At 40.6% G+C, this 21103-nt stretch overlaps 1 protein-coding gene, 1 non-coding gene and 1 pseudogene across 2 annotated transcripts; 1 reads left to right on the top strand and 2 right to left on the bottom strand.

The window, feature by feature from the left end:
- Positions 1-3735: 3735 nt before the first annotated feature.
- Positions 3736-5402, bottom strand: LOC104732677 (1-aminocyclopropane-1-carboxylate oxidase homolog 3). Its single transcript, XM_019233990.2, has 3 exons — positions 4699-5402; positions 4297-4618; positions 3736-4173 (listed from the first exon to the last, which is right to left on the bottom strand). Exons 1-3 carry the CDS (start codon positions 5217-5219, stop codon positions 3919-3921), a joined length of 1098 nt encoding a protein of 365 aa, XP_019089535.2. The 5' UTR covers positions 5220-5402; the 3' UTR covers positions 3736-3918.
- Positions 5403-6350: 948 nt separating this feature from the next.
- Positions 6351-7285, top strand: LOC104733898 (E3 ubiquitin-protein ligase SINA-like 7 pseudogene; annotated as a pseudogene).
- A 4837-nt stretch (positions 7286-12122) lies between these two features.
- On the bottom strand, positions 12123-12229 carry LOC147932890 (small nucleolar RNA R71). Its single transcript, XR_015576791.1, has one exon. It is a non-coding gene; the product is annotated as a small nucleolar RNA R71 (small nucleolar RNA).
- Positions 12230-21103: the final 8874 nt, after the last annotated feature.

Here is a 21103-nt window from a genome sequence, read left to right as displayed (position 1 = left end):
TGGTCAAGCTGTCTCTGCTGACACAACAAGTCCCAACGTTTCCATCTCCGATTTATTTCCTGAACAGTGGAAAGCTCTTTCCTTGGTTGCTCTTGAAAAAATGAAAAGCAATCCAGATAAACTTTCTGGTAAGATTCCTGGAGATGTTATTATTGATACTGGTGCTTCTCATCATATGACAGGCAATATCTCTCTTCTTACTAATTTGGTTGATACACCATCTTGCTCGGTTGGGTTTGCTGATAGTAGTATTACGTTTTCAAAGCGTAAAGGCATCCTTCATCTTGCAGATCGTGTATCTTTGTTAGATGTTCTTTACGTTCCAAATCTGAATTGTTCCTTGATATCGGTCTCGCAGATTCTTAAACAAATGTAGAATTGTTTTGCATTATTTACCGACACTCTTTGTATTTTACAGGACCGTTTCACGAGGACTCTGATTGGAGCCAGGAAAGAGCGTGATGGGGTCTACTATTTAACGGATGTGGCAACGGCTAATGTAACTCGTGCGGCAGCTTCAGTTGATCAAACTTTGTGGCATAGGCGGTTGGGAAATCCTGCGTTTTCTGTACTTTCTTCTTTACCCGTTTTGTTTTGTGTTTTGCAATCTGCTAGTCCTAGTCCTTGTGACGTTTGTTTCCAGGCTAAGCAAACTAGAGATGTTTTTTATGAAAGTTCAAATAAAACAAAGGAGTGTTTTGAGTTAATTCACGTTGACGTTTGGGGTCCATATCGTGTTGCATCTTCTTGTGGTGCTGTTTATTTTTTGACAATTGTTGATGATTTTTCTCGATCCGTTTGGACGCATCTCTTGTTGGAGAAGTCTGAAGTTAGACGTATTATGGAAAATTTTTGTGCTTACTCCGAGAGACAATTCAATAAGCAAGTCAAAACAGTGCACAGTGATAATGGCACTGAGTTTATGTGTTTGACAAAGTTCTTTGCAAGTAAGGGGATCCTTCATCAAACCTCTTGCGTTGGCACACCTCAACAAAATGGTCGGGTTGAACGTAAGCACCGTCACATTCTTAATGTGGCTCGTTCCTTGTTATTTCAAGCTGGTTTGCCGGTCTCGTTTTGGGGGGAATCTATACTCACTGCTGCTTATGTTATCAACTGCACACCCTCTAAGTTACATAAGCGTCAGTCTCCTTATGAAGTTTTGACCGGTTCTCAACCATATTACGATCAGATGCGGGTGTTCGGTTCCTCTTGCTATGTGCACTTACGGGCTCGCCACAAGGATACATTTGGGTCGCGTGTCGATAATGTGTGTTTGTTGGTTATCCCTTCGGAAAGAAAGGGTGGCGTGTGTATGACCTTACGACTCATGAGTTCTTGGCCTCTCGTGACATTGTTTTCCACGAGACGGAGTTTCCGTTTTTACTCAATACCGACCAGCCTTCACCTACACCGGACCAGGCTTATGAATATGATGATTGGGATTTACAACCGGGTTCTGTTGACAGGGGGAGTGGTTCCATCATTCCTGCTATTTCTGCTCCGGTAACGCAAGAGATTAGTGATAATTCTTCTCCACCAGTACAAGAACCTAGTATGGTTTCTCCTACGCTTCCGCATAATGTTGTGTCTTCCGAAATCTGTGTCCCACAAGATGCCACGGTGGTTCTTGTTCCAGATCACACGGTCGTGCTCTCTCCAGGTCAGGACATGGTTGTTCCTGATGTTTCTTCCAATGATGTTGATGCTGTTGGTTCTACTAGTGAGACTCTCTCTCTTGATGAGGAGGGTGAATTGGGAAAAGGACAACGAGAAAAGTTCCCTAATACTCGATTGACTGGCTATGTTACTTATAGTGCTTGTGTTGCCGAAGACCCCCATCACGCTAACATCGCTCCAATCACTTTCGAGTCCTCGTCTACGGATCTAGGTAACGAGAAATATCCTCTCACGCATTACATCGCTGATGATTTATTTTCTCCTACACATCGTGCATTTCTAGCAGCTGTGACTACAGGCATAGAGCCGACTTGTTTTAAAGATGTTGTGAAAGATGATCGATGGAACGGTGCTATGACTCATGAAGTAGATGCACAAGAAGAAGCTAAGACTTGGAGTATTGTTGATTTACCACCGGGAAGACAGCTCTTGGAAATAAATGGGTGTACAAGATCAAGTATAACGCTGATCGGACTATTGAGAGGTATAAAGCTCGGTTGGTCGTCCTTGGCAATAGACAGGTTGCGAGAAAAGATTTTGAGGAAACATTTGCTCCTGTGGCCAAAATGTCTACTGTTAGTGGTTTAATGCAAATTATCTCGTCCAAAGGATGGGAGGTTCATCAAATGGGCGTTAATAATGCGTTCCTTCACGGTGATCTTGAAGAAGAAGTTTATATGTTGTTGCCCATGGGTTTTCGTCATAAGCATCCAAATAAAGTATGTCGGTTACATAAATCTTTGTATGGTTTAAAACAGGCTCCTAGGTGCTGGTTTGCAAAACTAAGAACGGCATTGCTCGAATATGGTTTTGAAGATTCCTATGCGGATTATTCCTTGTTTACTTTGACACGCGGTGATGTCAAGTTGCGTGTCCTGGTTTATGTTGATGATCTCATCGTTTGTGGTAACAACTTACCGTCTTTGCAAGAGTTTAAAGATTACTTAGGTCAGTGTTTTCTCATAAAGGATCTTGGGAAGCTTAAATATTTTCTTGGTATTGAGGTTGCTCGTAGTCCGGAAGGCATATTTTTATCTCAACGGAAGTATGCGCAGGATCTTGTTGATGAATCCGGGCTCTTGGGAACGAAACCGTCTAAAATTCCTATGGTTCAGAATCATCAGCTCAGTCTTGATGAGAGTCCGTTGCTTCCGGATCCTGCTCGCTATCAGCGTCTAATTGGTCGCCTTATTTACTTGAAGGTCATGCAACCTGAGCTCACATACCCTATTCACATCTTGTCTCAGTTTATGAAGACTCCACGAGAAGCTCACTAGGATGCTGCCTTGCAAGTGGTTCGCTATCTAAAAGGGTCGGTTGGCCATGGCATTTTACTCCGTTCTGATACGGAGCTGATTCTCACGGCATATTGTGATGCTGATTGGGGAACATGTCCTTTAACCTGTCGTTCTATCAGTGCCTTTTTCATGTTCCTTGGTGGCTGTCCTATCTCTTGGAAAATTCAGAAACAAAAGGCAGTTTCTCGGTCTTCGGAGGAGGCTGAATATCGCTCTATGGCGGATGCTTTGAAGGAAATTGTTTGGTTGCGCGGGTTGCTTAAAGATCTTGGTTTTCCTCAACAGGCTCTGACATGACTGTTTTGTGATAATAAAGCGTTTACACATTGCCGCCAATCCGGTTTTCCACGAATGCACCAAACACATCGACAGGGACTGTCATTTTGTACGTGATGCTATCCAAGATGGCGTCATTTCTATGGCGCATGTTCGGTCATAAGATCAATTAGCTGATATCTTGAACAAAGCTCTTAGTTTTCAACAGTTTAGTCTTCTAATGTCCAAGTTGGGCATGATATCTCTCCCAGCTCCATCTTGAGGGAGAGTATTGGGCTGTATATGAGCTGCGACAAGAGTATCTTGGTCGGCAAGTATAGTTTAGGGTTTACTCAATATTGTGTTATGTATATAAACAATGTATGCCGTTTATGAATAAAACACACACATATTCTCTTTATTCTACAGTTATTCTCAATATCTTGAGATACTATTGGAATTTGAATACTTTTGGATCTGTTAAACTTTGCATACAGTGTAATGGTTTAATCATTTCTATAGACTATAATGAAACATATCGTTTAAAAATGGAATTTACACCTTTACTTGAACCAAACCGAAATAACAATATTAATTTATTAATTCTACATGTGGCTCACACATCTCCAACATCTTAAAATATATCATGAGTCGTATACGTATGAAAGTAGTAGCTCACAATGTTTCATATTTTAAAGTGGAGTAAAGCAGAGGTTCCGTCAAGTCCTTTGTCAATGAAGTAAGCAGTGTAGTCTGTAATGGTGGTCTCTCTGTACTTGGGAGGGTTTTCTTCAGACACAAGCTCTCTAATGGGTCCGTATACTGTAGGATTCGGTTTCAAGGCGGTGGTGAAGAAACATGCTACAGAGACCCGAGCTCTAGTTGCTCTGTTCGCCAGTACTCTATGCTCTAAACTAATGAAGTTGTCGTTTGTTATAAGCTGCATTAAAACCCAAAAAAACAAAAAACCTTTGAACCAAGAGGACGATCACTTACGCAAATCTAGCATTATGTGGATACTTGTGCATAATTGAGGAACAATGTTTTGGTTGAGCAAACTTGCCTGTAGGAGATCTCCGACGTTGATGATTAGAGCTCCGGGAACATGAGGAACATCGAACCAGTACCCTTCACGAAGTACCTGAAGGCCTCCGATCTGATCTGCAAGAAGGACGGTAAGAAAAGAGTTGTCGGCGTGCTGACTTGTGCCTAAAGTTAGGTCAGGTTCTGGACACGGCGGGTAGTAATGGCCAACCATCACCAAACCCTTAGAGCAGTCCATGTCATTGAGGTGATTAGGGTTCAACCCTAAAGCTTCTGATAGTAGCGTAAAGAGAAAGTCACCCAAATTCATCACCTGCTCTGAATATTCTATCATAACATCCCTAAAACAATTCACCATATATACATAAGTAGAGAAATTATACTTACTCATCAAGTTAAAGATATGGAGTCATATATATACCTTAAAATTTCTGGAAGGTCTTGTGGATTCGGCGGATCTGGAGCCATATTAAAAGTAACTGTGTCTCTCCAATTTGCTGCTCGAGAAGTGTAGAGATCGAAATTACTTGAATAGTGAAACTTTCTTGTCAAATCGCGAGAGTAGAGCTCTTTCCTCACTTGTGAAGATTGCTCGTGAAACCCACGAACTCCATCTTTCATCTTCTTAAGAAGATCGAGTGAAACTCCATGGTTGATCACCTGGAAGAAACCCCACTTCTTTGCTGCTTCTTTAATCCCTTCAATCGCGTTCTTGCGTTCGATCGCGGTTTCAAAGATCCGTCCTCCGAGATCGATCGTTGGGATCGTCTTGAGATGTAGAAAGTCTAAGGGAAGGGATTTAGGGATTGCTAGGTTAGCAGATGAGTGATGGAAGATGCGTGGAATCTGTGTGACTCCTGCGTCTACGAGTCCTTTCACACCCGTATTTGTTTCATCGAAAGCCTTAAGCTCACTGGCACGATCGAATGAAGCAACCTCCATCGTTTTTGTTTAGTAGAAAACAGAAGAATATGATACAAATCACATATAACCCACAAGAAAAAAGGAATGGAACTTTTTTCTTACGCTCAAAGTCAAGTCAATGATAGGATCACTTATGCTACAAGCAAAACCATTGATTCATAGATAAGGTTGATAGAAAAAGAGAGCCGCCTTATAAGTTATGAAAGCAACTGGGGCAGACAAGTCGACAAGAAGTTATAAGACAAAAAATGAAAGTTTCACGCATCTTTTTATTAGAAACATACATTCTCAAATCTTGAGATAGAGTAATATTCCAGAGGGGAGCATCGAATCCTTTGAATTAATAGAACGTTGCATGCACTGATTTGGTTTGGTTTTGTTCAGTCAAAAATGGAAAAACAACTTTGTCTCTTTTATTCTAAGCCTAGCTATTTTTAGTTAATTAAGGAAATGTTATTGTTTTCAACATTTTGCTGAAAGACCATAATAGGCTTTCTTTAGGTTTTAATTAAGAAAACATGCATGATGAATGACTGAAAATCTTAAAGCACCTATATCGGTGAAAGACTCTTTACGTTAAAAAATATCATCTAGCTAGTTTTACTTTTTAAAAATTTTCATTATATAGGTTTCCAACTTTTGATTTGGAGAGAAATGTTTCAAATTTTATTCTCAGGGACATATAAATCAAGATCATAGTTTGGACTCTATTTGGCTTGATACGATAGTTCCGAGAGAAACTAGTTGTGGGAAAATAGATCGTTAGCTCTTGTATTTGTATATTACTTGATAACTATGTAATCTTTGATTCAAGTTAGTAAAGTAATGTGTCTTTAAAAAAAATATTAACACTAAATATTAATTAACTAAAATAAAATTTAATAGACAATTTATATATTTTTAGTTAATAAAATTTGAGACTAATAACAAATTTTAAGATAACAATTAGATTATTGTTTCTTTAGGTACTTGTACCTTGAGCCTTTATTGGGAATCGAAGAACAATGAACAATTAAGCCCATATCATCTATATCGCCTATTTTACAGTTTGGGTCATTGTATTTGTCTATTACGCTTGCTCTGTGATCATGAATGAACAACAATGAACTAAAAATATTAGAAAGCTAGGGTTTTAGGCATCTCTCCGACATGGTTGGAACCTCAATTCCAGAAGCTTCCGGCCAAAGAAATGGATCTCACACCATTCTCCCGCAAAAGAGACAGCTTTCTTCTTTATCTCCCAGTGACAGAACGAACAGAGAGGGTAAGAAACGCTCGACGATGCTAATGGATCTTGAGATTCTCGATTGTCCCATTTGCTGCGAAGCCTTTACAATTCCTATCTTCCAAGTCTTGTCTCTTGTCTACACTTTAATTTCAAAAAATATTATTTTGATTTGAAGATTCTTGTTTGGTCTTGAAAAACATGTTTCTAAATGTTTTTGGTACTGCATTTTCAGTGTGATAATGGACATTTGGCTTATTCGTCTTGCTGTCCCAAACTGAGAAATCTATGTCCTCTATGTGCTTTGCATGTTGGTCACAACCGCTGCAGGGCAATGGAGACTTATCTTGAATCGATCTTGATCCCATGTCAGAATGCTAAGTTGGGTTGCACCAAGAATGTATTTTACGGGAAAGAATCAAATCATGAGAAGAAATGCGTCTTCTCTCGATGCTCATGCCCTGCATTGGATTGCGATTACACTAGCTCATACAAGGATCTATACCTTCATTATATTATCACCCACATGGATATGGAAATATACCAGAGTAGTAAGTTCAGCTGTAACGTTTCCTTTATTGTTCCGATGAACATCAGCAAAAAAATGTTGATTAGGACAGAGTACGCGAAGAATCTTATGTTTGCGTTGCAGTGTTTTAAGGAGCCATACGGTGTGTATGTGACTCTGAGCTGCATTGCGCCATCTGTGGATGGACACGCTGTGATTTACAAATCACCTGAGGTGAAGAGGGTTCATGGAGTGAGTTTTGAAACCTCTCTAGAGAATTCCATGTTGATCCCTAACAGTTTATTGCGTGGTGAAATGTTGGAGATGAAGCTTTTTATCAAGGAGTGGTAGCAAGAGTAATAAGGTTGGGGGGGTGACATAGAAGGAACCTTTTTATTTTTATTTTTATATTCCTATGGAAACTCTATCATGTTGGTCAGTTTTATTTAACATATAGTTTTGATCTGATAAACTAAGATCAGTTTTTAGTTAATAAGATTTCATTTTAGACTAGATTTTTGTTGGGTCTTGATGAGGATTGTAACTTCATTACAGTTTTAATTGTAACTCGTTTGGTTTTGCATTTGGAATTGACCAACAAAACACTATAAGTTTTTTCAAAAAGATCTGGATACCTAGGAAGTATACGGTGAAATTCAATTACTGGCCGATAGAGTGCAAAACATTCTAAAACTAAGTGACCAGAGATTGTATTGTATGGAACCAAACCTAAAACTAACTCGAGGCGTGAGGTTTGTAAAGGTCAATAGTTAGACATTTATTATGGCTCTATATATTAGGCATTGGTTACAGAGCAATGGAGAGCTATGAAGCACGAGGTTACGTCATTTTGCAGCCGTCTTATGTCCTGGATTCGTCTCAAAAACGTTTCCCAGACATTTCAGAGAAAGCATAAAATGGAAACAGAGGAAACGAGATACGGGGACGTTTCTTAGATGTTTTTGAGATAAATAAAGTGTCTCAGTTTGAGAGAATATATGCAATTTGACTATATATTTCTATTTGTAAAGCAGAACAACACTGCTCTTATTGTTTCGGTCCAACAAGGTAAGAAGGTGGGCCTCGTCAAGGATGTCCAGCCCATTAAAATTCTAAGTCGAGAAATGCTCTGCAACGGTAACAAAGCAGAACCATGTGCACCTTACCGTACAGTCAAACCATTGCAGACAACTCACTCTACAGCTCACACAATGTTCCAAACTGTGAACAGATTCGCTCCTCTAGGATCTGCAATCCTCTGCAGATGATGAGGACAATAAGGCTTGTCCATATAAAGACTATGTGATATAATAAACAATAATAAGATGAGGTTATCCTTTTGAGCCACCCTCTCTTCTCGTTATTAGGGTTTATGACTCTTGCTTTCATGGTATCAGAGCGCCAGTAATACGATCTATGGCTCCAGAAGATTCTTTTTCTTCTTCTCTTCTTTATATTTCTCAAGTTGTGACTCTCAAACTATCTGAGTCAAACTATCTCTTATGGAAGACTCAATTTGAGTCCTTTCTCTCACCACAAATGTTACTCGGATACGTCAATGGTTCGATAACACGTCCTGCTGCTACTCGACCTGCAACTACTTGTACTGCTGCTGGAGTTGAAGGTCCCTCTGAAGAGCCTAACCCAGAATTTGTGAAGTGGGTTCGTAATGACTAGCTGGTCATTGCCTGGATCTTTGGTTCGCTTACGGAACCAGCTCTGCGAGCAGTGTACGGTATGCAATCGGCTTATGAGGTATGGAATGCTCTGGCTAAAAAGTTTAACCGAGTGTCTACTACTAGGAAGTTTGAGTTACAGAATCGTTTGCGGGGTTGTCTTAAGATAGGAAGAAAAATGGAAGATTATCTTAGTGATATGAAACAGATTTATGATCAACTATATTCTATTGGCTTTCCTATGACTGATTTAGAGAAAATTCATGGTTTGCTAACTGGTCTCGGCAAAGAATATGAATCAGTCACTACTGTTATTGAGCACTCAATGGATTTGATTCCTGGTCCCTGTTATGAAGATGTTGTGTTCAAAGTGATTTCGTTTGATGATAAGTTGAAGACTTACAACATTGCTCCTGTTGTTTCACCTCACTTGGCATTTCAAACTGAAAAAGGTTAGTTTGATAGAGGTGGTTCTAGCACAAGAGGAGGTCGTTCATGATCTGGTGGTGGCTACAGAGGCAGAGGAAATTACTCCACAAGGGGCCTGGCTTTCATCAACATGGTAGTGGTCAAAATAATCAGTCCAATGCCTCTCAACGACCAACATGTCAGATTTGTGGGAAGTATGGGCACAGTGCATTCAAATGTTACGATCGTTGCAATGAGTCTCTTCCAGAATCCGAATTACTTGTTGCTTTAGCTGCTATGCGTATTTCTAATGGAGAACATCACACTCGCACTGAGTGGTTACCGGATAGTGGCTCTACAGCTCACATCACCAACTTTACAACCAACCTGCAACAAGCTCAAACATACCAAGGTCATGACTCGGTAATGGTTGGTAATGGTGAATTCTTACCCATTACACATATTGGTTCGGTTCCTCTTCAGACTATATCAGGTACCTTTCTTCCCCTTAACGATGTGTTGGTTTGTCCTAACATTACCAAGTCTCTACTGTCCGTCTCAAAGCTCTGTGACGATTACCCTTGTTATATTTTACTCCTTTTCATCATGCATTTTTCATTCATTTTGTTCTTTTAACTCATTGCTTTGTATTGTTTTTAGTCTCTTTTGCATAATATGCATATCTAGGTAGTCTTTGCACTAGTCTTGCATCATCTTTAATACTGGAGTTGTTTCAGGTGTTTTAGGGGATGTCCAAACCATCAAAATCAAACCGGGAGAAGGAAAGCAGTCCAGCTACTCGATCAACACTACCCAGCAACCCAACCTTCCACGTCTTTGATCGAGTCGAGTGAAGATTTTACTTTGGGATTCAGCTTTCGACGTCTTCATTAAAGTTCTAGGTAATTGGGTCATTTTCCAATTCTGTTTATTTCAAGCCAATCGGAGTCGTGGTTCATGTGTTATAACCGTTTTAGTGGATGCACGTACGTTCTGAATTCCGACTTGACCTGCATGCAAAGGAGAGCTCCCACTCGATCGGATGTTAGCAGCGACTCGACCAAGACATCCCATGAGGGCTTTTGAGCACCCTCAAGACGCTACTCGATCAGCAGCTCTCAGATGATACTTTTCAAGCAGCTCTCAGATGACACTTTTCAAGCAGCTCTCAGACGACACCTCTCAAGCTGCCACTCGATCGACGATTTCAAGCTGCCACTCGGTCAACGATTTCAAGCTGCCACTCGATCAACGATCTCAAGATGCCATTCGATCAAACTTCCTAGACTCCGACTCTATCGACACTCTTACGATGCGACTCGATCGACACTCTTAAACCGACGTCCTGGTTTTGTTTTGAAGACGCGTCCAAGAAGGGTTCCCAAACCGACGCTCTATCTTGTCGTTTTATGTTTTAGGGATTTCCATGTTTTACTATAAATACGTTTTGTTAAGTTTTTACTCAGACATCTCGTTTTTGTTCTTTTCCTTAAGGTTTACCTAGCAACCTAAAACACTTGAGACTTTGTCATCCAGATAGCTTTGATTTTATTGAGTTTTTGCATTGGATTTCTTATACAAATTTGTTCATCCCATTTTTGTCTATCTCATGATGCTTGATTCAATGTTTTCTGGGTTTGCATCCTTGATGATGATTTCCGGATCTGAGTAGTGAACTAGAGTTCTTGAGGATGGGATAGATTAGGTGGAAAATCTTAGTCTAATAGGATGCCTAAGCTTAGATTGTTTGATTTCCCTTCTTCATTAGTGTTCTTACTGATCATTTGGAATTAGATCTTAACCATCTCAGCATCCAAAAGGTATTCCATGAGATGCTTGAACAAACTAGTACCAGAAATTTACATACCTAGCCTAAGAGAATGGATGTCTAGGGTGTTTATTGACGTGAATGAACTTGTTTGTCATGCCTGCTTAATCATGTTTCTCTAGCGAGAGTTAGGTTTGGAAGTGATTGAGTCTGAGTAGCTTCTGTCAAGAGATTAGATTAGCTAAGCTGTGATGTTTGTTGTCTAGGGATAGCTCGATTGTATTCTGTTAGGCATTCTAGGTAGATTAAGAGAATCAACCGAAATCAACAACCCCATTCATAAGGCCTCTACTTATCTGATTGTTTCTACATCTTTAAGCTTCTTCTTTGTTTTAGTGTCAATAGCTTGCTCATTTTTCTCTGCACGTTTAGCTTGTTTTGCTCTCTTCTGTTATTGCATTTTAGCTCTTGTTCTGCAAACTTGTTTTGTTCTTGCATCTCGTTCACTCAAGTTTGTTAGACAAAAACTCATTTGAATCTGGCTTAACTTGTGACCGCTCGATTGCATCTTGATTGCTAGCAACATCTCATTTGGATTGACATCTTAAGTACTACAACTACATAAGGTTAATTGAGACCTGCTAGGAGATACGAAAATCTTAGTATCAATTTGGCGCCGTTGCCATTTGGGATTCATTTTGTTACATTTGAAATTTCAAGTTTTGCAAGATTAAGTTCTGTTACACTTATCATTCTGAGTACTAACTTGCTTTGGTTGTCTGCTTGTCTGTTTTGCATATCAGGTACTTGTTGATTGCAACCTTGCATGCACACCAGGTCAAGAGGACATCAGAATCTCCTTCCTGCTATTGACGACATCAATCGGTTGCAAAGACCACGACAAGCTCGTACTTTCACTGATCATCCCGCACCAGTCACTATGGAACAACCTAACAGACCCAATCCGAGACCGTGACACATTGGTGATGGAGATGCACCAAACACTCATACTCAGCGTGGTGGAATCGTCCCTCCTGCTGTGCAGAATAACAACTTCGAAATCAAAAGTGGTCTGATCTCCATGGTCCAAGGGAACAATTTTCACGGGTTGCCTATGGAGGATCCACTCGACCACTTAGACGAGTTTGACCGTCTGTGCAGTCTCACCATGATCAACGGATTGAGTGAGGATGGTTACAAGTTGCGACTCTTCCCATTCTCCCTGGGAGACAAAGCTCATCAATGGGAGAAAAACATTCCCAAAGGATCAATCACCGCTTGGGACGCCTGCAAGAAAGCCTTCTTGACCAAGTTCTTCTCCAACGCCAGAACAGCACGTCTCAGGAATGACATCTCTGGCTTTGCTCAGAGGAACTCATAATCATTCTGTGAAGCATGGGAGCGTTTCAAGGGTTACCAGAGCCAGTGTCCACATCACGGATTCAGCAACGAATCATTGCTGAGCACTCTCTACCGTTGTATGATACCAAATATACGTATGCTGCTTGACACTGCTTCAAACGGCAACTTCCTGAACAAGGACATCGATGTAGGATGGGAACTCGTTGAAAACCTCGTCCAGTCTGATGGCAATTATAACGAGGATTATGACCGCACAGTTAGAGGAGAGTCTGGTTCTGAGGCGAAGTACATGAAGGACCTCAAGAATGAATGACAAGCTTGACCGCCTCTTGCTAATTCAACAGAAGAGCATCCACTTCGTATCTGAGGATGACCATTTCAAAGTTCAAGATGGGGAGGCTGAGCAGTCTGAAGAAATCAGTTACGTCTAGAATCAAGGTGGATACAACAAATGTTACAACCAATACAAGGCAACCCCGATTTTTCTTACTGCAGTTCCAACGTTGCAAATCCACAAGATCAGGTGTACCCCCCTTCAGCAGCAACAACAGGGTCCGCAAAAACCTTTTCTGCCTTACAATCAAGGATTCGTGTCTAAACAACAGTTCCAGCAAGGTTATCAAGCTCCTTCCGGACCACCACCAGGATTTTCACCTCAACAAGTTCAATCTACTCAAGCTCCAGATTAAGAAATAAAGCACATGATGCAACAACTTCTTCAAGGTCAAGCTAGTGGTTCTCTGGATACTGCTAAGAAGTTTGCTGAACTCAGTCAGCAGGTGGAATGTTCTTACAATGATCTGAATGTCAAGTTTGAAGCTCTTAACTCCAAGATGAAGTATATGGAAGGCAAAACTGTTTCTACTTCTACCCTAACAACTGGCCAACTACCTGGAAAAGCAGTTGAAAACCCCAAAGACTATGCTACTGTTCATGCCATCACCACCCAAGCTGTAGATGTATGGCTCACCGAGGACAATGAAAGTTTAGATGGAGAGGATTTTCTTCAAAATGAAGTTCAGATAAAGGATCCCGTTGAGGTGCTTAAGGATCTAACTGAGTCAGCCAAGCAATCTGATCCTCAAGCTACTAAAGAACCCACTGCTCCCAAGGATAAACCTGTGAGATTCATTCCTCCACCATACAAGCCACCTCTACCATTTCCAGTGAGGTTTAAGAAGCAGCTTACTGAGAAGTATAAAGCTCTGTTTGAAAAACAAGTCAAGGAGATTGAGTTGAGGATGTCATTGATGGATGCATTTGCACTAGTTCCTCATTACCAGAAATTCCTCAAGGACTTGGTGATGGAGAGATCAAAGGAAGTTCAAGGCATGGTGGTACTAAGCCATGAGTGCAATGCCATCATTCAAAGGGAGGATTTAACCCAGAAAGAAGACTCTGTACAAGACAGCAAACAGCTTGATGTGTCACCAGATGAGACACACAATCACCTGGATCGTGTAACTTCTAGTGTAGACACTCGTATAGTATCTGAACATGCTGAAGAACGAGTTGTAACCGAGAGAAGAACAACTCTAACCAGTTCACCACCCTTTTTATCCTCTTTGCCAATCCCTAGAACATACATAAGGGAGTTAGTAGAGAAGTACAAAGCTGAGTTTGATCAACAATTGGAAGAACTGGAACTCCATATGTCACTACCTACAGTCTCATGTCATATACCTTCATCCCCTAAGTCCCTTAGGGAATCCATTATCCAAAGAATCAAGGAAAAGGAGGAAGCAGCTAAGGCACCTCATGAAAAGGTTAGAGAAATGAGGAGACAATCATGTTGAGTCACCGACGTAATGAAGTGGAGATGATTGTCCCTAAAAAGCTTGAAGACCCTGGGTCTTTTACTCTACCTTGTACTATAGGTCCATTGGATTTCAGTAACACCCTATGTGACCTTGGTGCTTCGGTCAGCCTCATGCCACTCTCTGTAGCTCAGAGGCTAGGATTCAACAAATACAAGTCAAGTAACCTCTGCTAAATATTATCTGATAGGACTACTAGATTGTCCCATGGTCTACTAGAGAACCTGCCCATCAAAATTGGACAAGTTGAGATTCCTACTGACTTTGTGGTAATGGAAATGGATCAAGAGCCTAAGGATCCACTAATTCTGGGAAGACCTTTTTTAGCTACAACTGGAGCATTCATTGATGTCAAGAAGGAGATGATTGATCTCAATCTGGGTAAGAACTTCAAGATGAAGTTTGACATCAAGGATGCTAAGAAGAAGCCAACTATTGATAGGCAGAACTTCGTGATTGAAGAGAAAGATCAGAAAGCTGGGTTTAACATCTTTGAGGGTGTGAATGAGGCAGAAACATGAGTTTGGGTAACCAAAGAAAAAAACTTGAAGGAGCACTCGACCATGTTCCAACTCGAGTGCAGTTGTTGCTCTCCCTAAGCGTCATGACCTGCTTCCTAAACTTCACCAACCGCAAGAGACAAGTTCTCCCACGCTTGACGGTTTGTCTGAACTCCAAACTACCAAGATTCTAGGGGATTCAGTGAGAGAATTAACAACTATGATGAAGGAGATGAGTGGGCAAATCAAGAAGCTCCAAGGTACAATAAGAAGTTCTCCTCCAAGGAAATTAAGGCGGAGGTTTGGGATAATGAAGAAGAGCAGTTCATTTGTTGTTGAACCTGGGAAGAATATTAAAGAGTATCCGGCTAGACAAGACATACCAGAGGGGACCTCATCACCTCTCTATGAACCTCCCAAAGCATAAGGAGTATGCAAAGTAAAGCTCAAAGAATTTAAACAAGCTCACTTGGGAGGAAGTCCCAAATTTATCTCTGTAAATACAATTTAGAATCTTGTGTTTTTAATTTTTGTTTTTCATTTTCTGCTGTTCAGGAATCCACAGAAGGGAGTATGGCCAACTAAAGTGGAAAAAAAAAATATAAATAGCAGAGTGTTGGGTTTTGTAGACATGGAATGAAGCAATAGAAGAGGAGCTCACGTGAAGCTCTTGCCGACGACAAGACCAATCCACGACTCAACGAAGTTCTGACTCGATCCGGCGTTGAAGACTCCCACTCGAACGACGACGAACCAGAGCTGCTCCGGAACCAACCATCACTCCACTTGATCGACGACGAACCAGAGCTGCTCCCGGAACCAACCATCACTCCACTTGATCGACATCTCACGGAGCTGCTACCTGGAGCATCCTCATCCCAACGAAGCTCCGACTCGACCCAACGTCTTAGTGGGACGGGGTAGCTCACCTTCGCGGAAACATAATTTCTCACCTAACTTGATCCGACGCCGTGAAGTTTCTCTCGTCATCATCTCACTCGATCCGCCGTCCCGAGCACCGACTCCTTCTTCTACTATTGAGGTACTCCAAGCTTTGCTTTGTATATACCATCTCATTCTTGCATTGTTTATATTATGATTCTCAAATCCTATTTCAAATTGTTTTTACACACGGGACTGTGTAATTTAAGTTTGGAGGAGGGTTTGAGATGATGTTTTCTGTGATTCTTATTTCAAATTTTTGCATCATATCATGTTTGAGTCTGCATTCATCTATTTGCATAGAAAAGCCATAAAATTAGAAAAAAATTTCGAAAATTTCTACAAAAACAGACTGTTTATGTATTTTGCATTTGCATATTAGGATTGAGTCCAGTGTTATTCATTTAGGAATGTTGCATTTAGCATAAGGGTTGATGATGATTGTAACCTTGTTAACATGCTGAATTCAATAGGATAGGATCAAGGCCCTTGTTATTAGTTCTTTGATGCATGTTGATTGAACTTGAAATGTAAGACTGAACCAAGTTTTGAATTCTCGAAATTGTATTCTAGTCTTGATTGAAGCATGCTTAGAATTGACATCATTTCCTATCTATGTGAACCTAATCCTGACTTGCAATTATCATGTTATGCACTGGAGTTGAACTCATGGATACCATATACATACTTGGATTATCTTTCTCCTTTTTACCACTTTTGTTAATCCAAGTAGCTGATTCCCATATTTGGAACAGTTTCCCGCACCCTTAACCAACCGTTCTTTCAAGCCAATTGTATTTTTGAGTGTGAGACCTTTTCCGAGTTGAGCTTGTTAGAAAGTGTTAGGTTATAGCCGACAAGAGTAGCATCCTGTGTAGTTCTAGTTCGCGCAATCCGGACTAGTAGGACTAGGTGAGAACTCGATTTTGGGGTTTGGGATTGGATTTGTACTGAAAAGAGAAAGAGTAAAAGAGAAAGAAAAAGGGTAAAGAGTCTTTAGGAGGGGGAATGTGTTTTCAAGGTTTACAAGTCTAGTAAAGGATGTGGGTTGTGCAATGTAAAAGAGTTATTGGTTCTAGTCATAGAAAGAAAAGTTTAGACAAAGAAGAGAAAGCAAAACGCTTAAGAAGTCTAGAGTTTTAAGAAGAAAAGAAAGAAAACCATAGTGATAAAAAAGTTTCCCATCCGCTAGATTGATATCAAGTAACCTCCTCCTAAGGCTAAGTGAAAAGAATGAGAGAATGGGTTTAAAAAGAGATATCGATGAAGGGTAGAGATAGGACCAACTTCTGGGTTAGAAAGTTAGAGCTAAGTTTCCTTGGGACCTTTGGGTAGACGGGGCACTGCTCTTGTATTTATCAGTTGGTTTCAACCTTTAGCCTTCTCTTAAGCTCAACTTATTTTCGCGAGAGATTCCAGTTCTATATTGTTAAAACCACTTGCAAAGGAGACCAATTTTTGTCTCTACCCCTTCACCCCAGCCAAATGAGTTTGATGACATTGCATAGCTTGATTCATGGTTCTTTGTTAATGAATCTTAAAGGGAATGATAGAAATGATGGCATGTGTAGACTAAGGTTCGGAATCGTTTCAGGTTGTGATGAGCTTGTCTAAGGTTTTTAAATAGAGTTCCTTCACCATGCATCATAGAACTAAGAACAAAGACCTTGATTCTAACTACTCTATTCAGCATGTTTTAGGTTCTGAGACCCCATCTTCAAACCTCTCTTCCATACTTTGTTATTGATTTTTTGCTTGAGGGCAAGCAAATAATAAGTTTGGGGGAGTTGATATGTATATATTTTACACCTTTTTATCTTGCATTTGTCATTCATTTTGTTCTCTTAACTCATTGCTTTGTATTGTTTTTAGTCTCTTTTGCATAATATGCATATCTAGGTAGTCTTTGCATTGGTCATGCATGCATCTTGCTTATTAGAGTTGTTTCAGGTGTTTTAGGGGATGTCCAAACCATCAAAAGCAAACAGGGAGAAGGAAAGCAGTCCAGCTACTCGATCAACACTACCTAACAACCCAACCTTCCACATCTTTGATCGAGTCGAGTGAAGATTTTACTTTGGGATTCAGCATTCAACGTCTTCATCAAAGTTGTAGGGAATTGGGTCATCTTTCCAATGCTATTTATTTCAAGCCAATCGGAGTCGTGGTTCATGAGTTATCGCCGTTTTAGTGGATGCACGTACGTTCTGAATTCCGACTCGACCTGCACGCAAAGGAGAGCTCCCACTCGATCAGCAGCGACTCGATCAAGATGTCCCAGGAGGGCTCCTGAGCACCCTCAAGACACGACTCGATCAGCAGCTCTCAGACGACACTTTTCAAGCAGCTCTCAGACGACACTTTTCAAGCAGCTCTCAGATGACACCTCTCAAGCTGCCACTCGATCGACGGTTTCAAGCTGCCACTCGATCAACGATTTCAAGCTGAACTTTATCAATGATCTCAAGCCGCCATTCGATCAAACTTCCTAGACTCTGACTCGATTGACACTCTCACGATGCGTCTCGATCGACATTCTTAAACCGATGTTCTGGTTTTGTTCTGAAGACGCGTCCAAGAAGGGTTCCCGAACCGACACTCTATCTTGTCGTTTTATGTTTTAGGGATTTCCATGTTTTAGTATAAATACGTTTTGTTAAGTTTTTACTCAGACATCTCATTTTTGTTCTTTTCCTTAAGGTTTACCTAGCAACCTAAAACGCTTGAGACTTTGTAATCCAGATAGCTTTAATTTTATTGATTTTTTGCATTGGATTTCTTATACAAAGTTGTTCATCCCATTTTTGTCTATCTCATGATGCTTGATTCAATGTTTTCTGGGTTTGCATCCTTGATGATGATTTCCAGATCTGAGTAGTGAACAAGAGTTCTTGAGGATGTGATAGATTAGGTGGAAAATCTTAGTCTAATAGGATGCCTAAGCTTAGATTGTTTGATTTCCCTTCTGGATTAGTGTTCTTACTGCTAATTTCTTACTGATCATTTGGAATTAGATCTTAAGCATCTCAGCATCCAAAAGGTGTTCCATGAGATGCTTGAACAAACTAATACCAGAGATTTACATACCTAGCCGAAGAGATTGGATGTCTAGGGTGTTTATTGACGTGAATGAACTTGTTTGTCATGCCTGCTTGATCATGTTTCTCTAGCGAGAGTTAGGTTTGGAAGTGATTGAGTCTGAGTAGCTTCTGTCAAGAGATTGGATTAGCTAAGCTGTGATGTTCGTTGTCTAGGGATAGCTTGATTGTGTTCTGTTAAGCATTCTAGGTAGATTAAGACTCCACCGAAATCAATAACCCCATCCTTAAGGCCTCTACTTATCCTTAGTTGCAATAGCTTGCTCATTTTTTTCTGCACGTTTAGCTTGTTTTGCTCTCTTCTGTTATTGCATTTTAGCTCTTGTTCTGCAAACTCGTTTTGTTCTTGCATCTCATTCACTCAAGTTTGTTAGACAAAAATTCATTTGAATCTGGCTTAACTTGTGACCGCTTGATTGCATCTTGATTGCTAGCAACATCTCATTTGGATTGACACCTTAAGTACTACAACTACATAAGGTTAATTGAGACCTGATAGGAGAAACGAAAATCTTAGTATCAGGGAGAAGAAGTAGAAACATTTGTGGAGACTAACACTTTTGATTTGGTTCCACATGAAGAAGAAATGAGTTTGCAGGTGGGTTTTTAAAACAAAGATCAGTGCCGATGGTAGCTTGGATAAACTCAGAGCACGTCTCGTGGCAAAATGTTATGATCATGAAGAGGGAGTTGATTTCCTTGAAACATATAGTCCGGTTGTACGAACTGCTACAGTGCGTCTCATTCTTCATGTTGCAACAGTTCACAAGTGGCCCCTGAAACAACTTGATGTTAAGAATGCTTTTTTGCATGGAGATTTGACAGAAACAGTCTACATGAGACAACCACCTGGCTTTGAAGATAAGGAAAATCCATCTCATGTGTGGAAATTGAATAAAGCGGTATATGGTTTAAAACAAGCACCACGTGCCTGGTTCGACAAGTTCAACACATTTCTTCTAAAATTTGGCTTTACATGTAGTTTGAAGGATCCCTCACTCTTCGTGTATGACAGTGGTAATGACATCATCGTGCTGCTTCTCTACTTTGATGATATGGTCTTGACAGGAAGCAATCTGGAGCTGCTCAACAAGCTTCTCCAAGATCTAAGTGAAGAATTTCGTATGAAAGATTTGGGGAAGATGAGTTACTTTCTTGGGATACAATATCACTACCATCCTGACGGTTTATTTCTCAATCAACACAAATATGCAGAGGATCTTCTTATTGCTGCAGGAATGACTGATTGTACTCCTGCTGCAACATCTCTACCGTAGGAACTTCAGAAAGTCAAAGGACAAGAGGACAAGAGGACATGTTCGATAATCCAACTTTTTCAGAAGTTTGGCTGGAAAACTGCAATATCTCACTCTGACCAGACCGGATATTCAATTTGCAGTCAATTTGGTGTATCAAAGGATGCACTCACCCACAGTGGCAGATTTCATTCTCCTCAAAAGGATTATTCGATACATCAAAGGTACCATTGATCATAGTCTTTCTTTCAGTCAAAACATTGATTCTACCTTACGTGCCTACAGTGACAGTGATTGGGGAGGCTGTCAAAGTACTAGTCGGTCCACAAGAGGATTCTGCACATTTCTTGGCACAAATATCATTTCTTGGTCGGCTAAACGTCAACCATCAGTCTCACGAAGCTACACTGAAGCAGAGTACCGCTGTCTATCCGACACTGCAGCTGAAGTAAACTGGATAAGAGATCTGTTAGAGAACATTGGCATGCCTCCTTTTCAAGTCCCGGAGATGTACTGTGACAATATGTCTGCGGTATATCTCTCTGCAAATCCCACTCTGCACAAACAGTCTAAGCATTTCAAGACATATTATCATTATGGGAGAGAACATGTTGCAGAAGGGTCACTGACGGTCTATCACATTCCATCTGCTCATCAATTGGCAGATATCTTCACAAAATCCTTACCAATCCCTGTGTTCAATGATCTCAAGTTCAAACTTGGTGTAGTCTCACCGCCCACACAAAGTTTGAGGGGGGATGTAAAGCAGAACAACACTGCTCTTGTTGTTTCGGTCCAACATGGTAAGAAGGTGGGCCTCTTCAAGGATGTCCAGCCCATTAAGATTCTAATTCGAGAAATGCTCTGCAACGGTAACAAAGCAGAACCATGTGCACCTTGCCGTACAGTCAAACCATTGCAGACAGCTTATTCTACAGCTCACACAGCGTTCCAAACTGTGAACAGATTCGCTCCTCTAGGAGCTGCAATCCTCTGCAAATGATGACACTTGTCCGAGAACAATGCCAATCTTGTAAACCTAAGGCTTGTCTATATAAAAACTATGTGATGTAATAAGCAATAATAAGATGAAGTTATCCTTTTGAGCCACCCTCTCTTCTCGTTTACTAGGGTTTATGACTCTTGCTTTCACTATTAAAAAAAACTCAAACGAAAAAGGAATTAAAGGGCATGTTCTAGGGTTTTATATATAATCGACTCATAGCCTTTCTATTCTTCACCGACCTCTTCTCTTCACGTGTGTGTCATTGACGTCTTCACTTTCATTCCCGATTTCATCTCTTCTTTGACGACGTGACTCACCACTAACCAGAACAAGTAC

The sequence above is a fragment of the Camelina sativa genome, chromosome 12 (assembly GCF_030686135.1).
Source record: "Camelina sativa cultivar CO46 ecotype springtype chromosome 12, ASM3068613v1".
NCBI classification, from domain to species: domain Eukaryota; kingdom Viridiplantae; phylum Streptophyta; class Magnoliopsida; order Brassicales; family Brassicaceae; genus Camelina; species Camelina sativa.
The sequence above is the reverse complement of the archived record's forward strand: the minus strand, read 5'-3'. Positions and strand labels throughout refer to the sequence as shown.

What these genes read in the sequence shown, in the direction of transcription:
- LOC104732677 (XM_019233990.2), bottom strand. Translation starts at nt 5,219, where the DNA reads ATGGAGGTTGCTTCATTCGATCGTGCCAGTGAGCTTAAGGCTTTCGAT. An exon ending in GACCTTCCAGAAATTTTAAG is followed by an intron (nt 4,619 to 4,698) that starts GTATATATATGA and finishes GAATTGTTTTAG; the next exon opens with GGATGTTATGATAGAATATT. An exon ending in ACGTCGGAGATCTCCTACAG is followed by an intron (nt 4,174 to 4,296) that starts GCAAGTTTGCTC and finishes GTTTTAATGCAG; the next exon opens with CTTATAACAAACGACAACTT.